This window comes from Bison bison, unplaced genomic scaffold (genome assembly GCF_000754665.1).
Source record: "Bison bison bison isolate TAMUID 2011002044 unplaced genomic scaffold, Bison_UMD1.0 scf7180017856337, whole genome shotgun sequence".
Classification (NCBI taxonomy): Eukaryota; Metazoa; Chordata; class Mammalia; order Artiodactyla; family Bovidae; genus Bison; species Bison bison.
In genome coordinates this window covers 1057132-1063452 of record NW_011486910.1, presented here as the reverse complement: position 1 = coordinate 1063452, position 6321 = coordinate 1057132, and the positions used below count along the sequence as shown (strand labels likewise).

At 39.9% G+C, this 6321-nt stretch overlaps 1 protein-coding gene across 2 annotated transcripts in view; it reads left to right on the top strand.

Annotated features, from left to right (window-relative positions):
* The window catches only part of LOC105002614 (chromosome unknown open reading frame, human C1orf87), an 83954-nt gene that overhangs the window by 30852 nt on the left and 46781 nt on the right, over positions 1 to 6321 (top strand). The window contains exons 6-7 of one of the 2 annotated variants that reach the window (XM_010859335.1): positions 239 to 354; positions 3733 to 3922. In XM_010859335.1, the coding sequence (XP_010857637.1) occupies positions 239 to 354; positions 3733 to 3922 (306 nt within the window). The remainder of the gene's footprint in view (positions 1 to 238; positions 355 to 3732; positions 3923 to 6321) is intronic. The other variant, XM_010859345.1, reaches the window with a different exon arrangement.

Below are 6321 nucleotides of genomic sequence, written 5' to 3'. Positions count from 1 at the left end.
CAGAGGATGAGATGGCTGGATGACATCACCGACTTGATGCACATGAGTTTGGGTGAACTCCAGGAGTTGGTGATGGACAGGGAGGCCTGGCATGCTGTGATTCATGGGGTCGCAAAGAGTCGGACACGACTGAGCAACTAACTGAACTGAACTGAACTGACATTTTATCTCAGCAGGTATCTTCTTTCCCCTAAGTGTAAATTAAATGAGGATATTCTCTTTGATATTTAATTTTCAGGTGAATTATGAAAAGCTACTCTGGTTTTTAAAAGTTGCAGCTTCAGAAGATACAGAGCAAAACAAAGGAGTTGAGGACAGCAACGTAAAAGAAACTCAGAGTAGTAGCCATCAAAGGTACTTTTCTCCCTATTTATGGGCATAGTGTGTATAGACTTCAAGAGCTGGCAGGGATCTTAGAAGTAATACATTTGAAAACTTCACCCAGTGCAAAATCACTTTACTCTTTACCAATGCTTTGCCTTTTGCTTATAGTTTTCTTTTCTCCCTCCTGTGCAGGCATGCATACAAAGTTATTTGCAACAATGCGTCTTTTTTATGAGATTGCCATGTGAAAATGAAAAACCTCGTTATGAAATAATAAATGAATGTGTACCGGGCAGAGTTCCTGTCCACATGGTGTTATTCCAGAAATACGTTCAGACAGTGAACTCCTGGGTTACGGGCACTAGCAGAAAAAGGTTTGAGGTACAGAAATCAGTTAATTCCTTCATATAATCTCAAAGGAAAGAAAGAACCCAACATAAATATAGGACGTGAGGAACAGCATTAGAGATGAGACACAGTAAAGCATGATAGTCTATATTCTCCACAAAAAATGACAAAATGCAGTGGTTAGGAGCTTAACTTCTATTGACAGAAACCTAGACTCAATTCCTGTTTCTGCCCATTAGTGACTCTGTAAACTTGGGCTGTTCACTTACCCTCTCTGTGCTTCCATTCTCCAGCTGTTTAATGCAAACAATGATAGATTTCCCTTCACTTTATAGATTTGTAAGAGGAACTGAGTTAGTCAATGCATAGTTCTTAAAAATGGTACATGATAGGGCTTGTTACTATTTTGAAACTATCCCTGGAGGTTCAGATGGTAAAGAAACTGCCTACACTGCTGGAGATCTAGGTTAGATCCCTGGGTCAGAAAGATCCCCTGGAGAAGGGAATGGCTACCCACTCCAGTATTCTTGCCGGGAGAATTCCATGGACAGAGGAGCCTGGCAGGCTATAGCCCATGGGGTTGCAAAGAGTCAAATACAACTGAGCAACTAATACTACTATTACTACCAGAAAACATCCTTTCCAGTTCCAAATAATGTGACATAGTGAGCCATGGCACTGAAGTATGTCACTTCACTCTAGGAAAAAGGCAGGGTTTCCTATAAAATTGTCCTTGGACCAAGTGACAGACTTAATTCCTTTCTACAATGTGCAATGTGGCCTTTTTGATTGCATTACTTCATTCTACATGCATCCATCGAATGCCAGCTGTTAGCCAGGCACACTTTGCTGAGCACAGTGAATTCAGAGATTGGCAAGGCTCAATCTCTCCCTCAAGGGCTAACAGTCCAAAGAAAGTGATGCTGCCATATGGGTACACCAGTCAACTATCACTTGGAGCAACTTCCCTGCTGAGAACCATAAATCCCTAGCAATATTTAATAATCAGCAGCCATACTTCATATAGTAGAGATAGTGAGATTTGCAACCTGAGAAGTAGGAGATGATGCATCAGAACAAATGGCCACTTACTGGCAGATATGGGTCTCATGAATCCTAGACAGGAAGTCTTTCCTGAGCCCTAGACTAGGTTATATCTCTTTGCTGTATAACCTCATAGCCCTTTCTTTTTATAGTAGTCGTTGTGCTTGTAATTACTTCTTTGACATTTGAGGTGAGGAATAGTGTCTTTCCTGGCCAACTCAGTGTCCAGCATAGTTCTAGCATAGTTCCTGGCACACGGGAGATGCTCAATAAATATCTGTGGAATGTCATCAGCACCTCCAATTATCCAAAGAGCTTGCATTATTTCACTTGCAGGAACATTTGGATATCTACTATATAAAAAAGGTCCATAAAGATATCATTTTGAATTCATCAGAGAAGGTGCTGCTCTATATAAACCAGACAGTGTGTTTGCGGAAGTGCAGGACTGATGGCCTGCAATGAATCCAGGCTCTTTACTAATTAATGTACAGCTCAGAAAAAGTCCCTCCCATGTTCTGTCAGGTAGAGCTTTATGTGGGACAGCTCTATGATGTTTAAAATGCCTCCAGCATCACCAGTGGCAACAGCTTTCATCACCTAAGTGGGACCAGATGAAGTAAACTCCTGCAGAAGGTTTTTCTATGAAATCCACCAGCTGCAGTAAATGGGCTCCATATAAAACCTCCCATTCAGTACTCCGTGTACTGAGCCGAGGGCCAAAGTCTTTCTTATGAATTCCTTCCTACAGAAACTGGTGTTACAAGAAAAGGAAGGAGGAAGGAAACCTGATTCAAATCTGGAACAGATTTGCCAATCTGTACAAGATCCACAGATATACGTGCAAAACAGACCGGCCCACATCTTACGGTACAGTTTACCAGGGAGGTCAGACAGAAAACAACAGCTAAAAGAATCAGGAAGCAATCGCAACTTGAGGAAACTTATTACAGGAAAAGAACAAATAAATTTGAAAGAGTTTCTCAAGCAGGGGGTTCAGGAGCACTAGGGGGGCTGACTGTGAACCTCAGTTCCCAGTGCCTCACTCAGGGACATCATATTGGCAACTGGAAACTGACCACAGTGGGAGTTTTTGCACCATAAAATTTAGTAAGGCTGCAGATTACAGCTTTATCTTAGAGAGCTGGTCATTAATGATTTACCAGCATACCACTGAAAGGAAACTGATTTACATGAATGGAGTTTGGGGGATATCATAGAATGTCTGTCTAGAGAAGTGGAACTTAAGTTGAAACAGAGGAAACAGGAAAAGCTTCACTCTGAAGGAGATAGCACAGCTTGGATCTGGAAGAACATACACACTGGAATGTTAAATGAATAAACACCCCAAAGTAGTTTCATAAAATAAATGGCTATAATACTTTATCACCTTGTTTTCACCAATCATTTAAAGAAACAACAAACAGATACACCATCTTAGTAACTACATACATTTGGATGCCAGACAGTAAATAAATAATTGTTCCCAAAACTTTTCTGGGTTTTCCAGACTCAAAGAGCAGAGTCAAGGATAATGAAGGAAGTTTATCTGGTTCAAGATTTCCTTCTAGATAGCTTCCCTGACTACAGGGATCTGGTAGGATCTGCTTTGCTTGTGGCAATGGACAGTTTGGGAATTTGCTATCAAATTGCTATTGATATTTGCTATCAATAGTTATCTGGACTTAAGAAAAGTGTTAATAAGATTGAATAGGTAAGTAAACTGCTATGGTCAATTCTAAGTTTCCCTCATCTGGAAAAAAATTAGTGGATTACAAGTTGTAGTCTATGATCTAGTTGAATGGATTCATACCTCTGAGAGAAGAGACTGTGGGACTCACTAGAATAGAACAAACTTTAGTTGACCTGTGCAGTCTCCTCATGCAGTCCCGTGATGAGGTTACCCAGATTTAGAAGGCCTTGCTGGGTGGGTTCTCTGGTTCCACAGTGTATGGCAGGGGTAAAAGATCGGGTATGAAAACACACAGCAGCTTTGAGTAAATTGTCTTTTCACAGCCTTTCTCCTGCTTCTCCAAGCAGTATCGCCCCTCAAGACTACAACTCACAGTCAGAAGTGAACGAGAGCCTGTTGGAAGTCCTGAAGATGGCACTGAGGGCAACCAAGGCCAAACTCAACATAGAGAAACTCAATCTGAGTTTTCGAAAAGAAGATCGCTCATTCTCTGGCTGCCTGCCCCCACCCAAGGTAACCTAAATTAGATTTCAGATTCATTCATCTCCAGAAGGCTATCTTGGGGCACTGGGTCTATAGTAAGAAGGCGCAGTTCACTAAGAATAAACATACTGAGATCCATAACTGGCTAGCTTTGAAAGTAGGAGTGCATATATACTAATTATGTAGGTCCTAGGAAAATTTAAACTATGTAAGTTCAGTATTTATTATGTAAGTCTAATAATCACTTCCCAAATTTTAATCAACTAAGAGGAAAATAATGAGCTAAAGAAAACAGAATGTTTATGGTAAAGATTTCCATTTCCTGTTTTTACTTCTAATTTCTTATGTAATAAATTGGCCATCTCTTTCGAGAAGGAAATGACAACCCACTCCAGTACTCTTGCCTTGAAAATGCCATGGACAGAGGAGCTTGGTGCAGGCTACTGTCCATGGGGTTGCAAACAGTCGGGCATGACTGAGCGACTTCACTTTCTTTCTTTCTTTGGAAATCAAGCCATTTCTTGTTTAATAGAAACTTTAAAATGAGGGCTTCCCTGGGGGCTCAGTGGTAAAGAATCTACCTTCAGCCAATGCAGAAGACCTGAGCTTGATCCCTGGTCCAGGAGGATCCCACATCCCCAAGCCCATGTACCACAACAACTGAGCCTGTGCTTTAGAGCCCAAGAGCCGCCACTACTGAGCCAACGTCCAGCAACTACTGAAGCCCCATGCCCTAGAGCCCATGCCCTGCAACAAGAGAAGCCACCGTGATGAGGAGCCTGCACAGCACAGTGAAGAGTGGCCCGCCCTCACCACAGCTAAGAAAGCCAACGCAAAAGCAATGAAGACCAAGCACAGCCAAAAATAAATCAATACAATTATATTTAAAATAAAGTTTAAAGTGATTAAAAGACACTGAAATAAAAATTCAAATTAAAAAAAAAGCCCAGTTTTGATCTGTGTTCTGCCTGTGGATTACATTTCACAATTAACTTATTTTCTGCGCTCAAGAGAAAAAAAAACAAGAGTAAAGAATTGTGAAATATGCTGAATTGGTCCAGGAATTACTTACACTGGGCTATGTTTTATGCTAACAATAGACAGTATGACAATATCTAAATAATATTTCACAGTGGAAAACAAATATTTTTTCCAAAGCTAAGTGTTCATGTATCACATCCTCTACCAGCTTCCGGTGAGGTCAGCAGGCAGTACTCTGTTCTTTAGAGACACCAAATTGTAGGAACTGATGTGGTTTATTGCTGATAGAGATTAGCAATGCTGTTTTGGAGCATTAATTAACTGGATAGATATGTTTCATAAAAAAGGATCCAGAACCATATTAACTCATGTGTTGTATTCACCCAAACAAACCCCAGTCATGAGATTACCTTGCATACAGGCAAAATAATAGTGACCACATTGACTGCAATTCCATTCACAACAACTTGCACCACCAGGCTTTGCTGAGTTCTTCCTAAACTGCCAAACACTGCATTAAATGCTTTACTTATATTTACTCATTGAACATTTACAGGTAAATGGAAGATCTAGGTAGATGTTATAAAACCCATTTAATAAATGAAATAAACAACTGATTCTCAGAGAAGACAACTGAATCTCTCAAGAACCACAGCTAGCAAGAGGCAGAGCCAGGATTCAAATACAGAAGAATACTGGACACTGAGAGACAGAATTGGAACTCCAATAGGCAGATGATAGCTGGAAGATTTTACTGAGTCTAGGATACAGGAATTAAAAATCCAGAGGAACAAAAAGGATTGTAATTTATAGGGGAAAAAAGGTCCTGAAGCAAAGATTGGAAAAAGCCTTTCATCCAGGTAAACAGGAGTTAAGAATTGAGAGAGGATTCAAAAAAGCAAGTGATATTTACTAAGAAACCAAGGACACAATATATTGAAAGTGGATTCTTATTCTATGACAGAAGTAGCTTTCTTTCTTTTTCATTTATATAGTCAACTAACCATGCAAAGGCAAAGTCACATGATAGTGTGCATGTGTGCTGTATACATGAATATTAAACATTCAAACATGTTTCACTGGAGGAGAGAACATTACAGGAGATTCCACACATCATAAATGGCCTTTATTGTGTTTTTGAGAAGATCAGCAGAAATTGACTAAGCAGGAACCACTCTTTGTCAGATTAGAAAATACATACCAGTATCAGTGAAGCTTGAATGTTCTCAGATGACACTCATAGAATGGAATATGAATGACTTGAAAATCAAAATAAATTTGCTTAAGCTCTTTGAGTCTCTGATTTTCCATCTGGAAAAAAGTGGGCTCCAAATATCTACCTCCTGTGTCTATTGTGAGGATTAAGTAAGATAAGTATGTGAAAGCACTCAGTATACTGTTTGATATGTGAGGCACTCAGGAAATAGGTTTCCCTTCTATATATATAT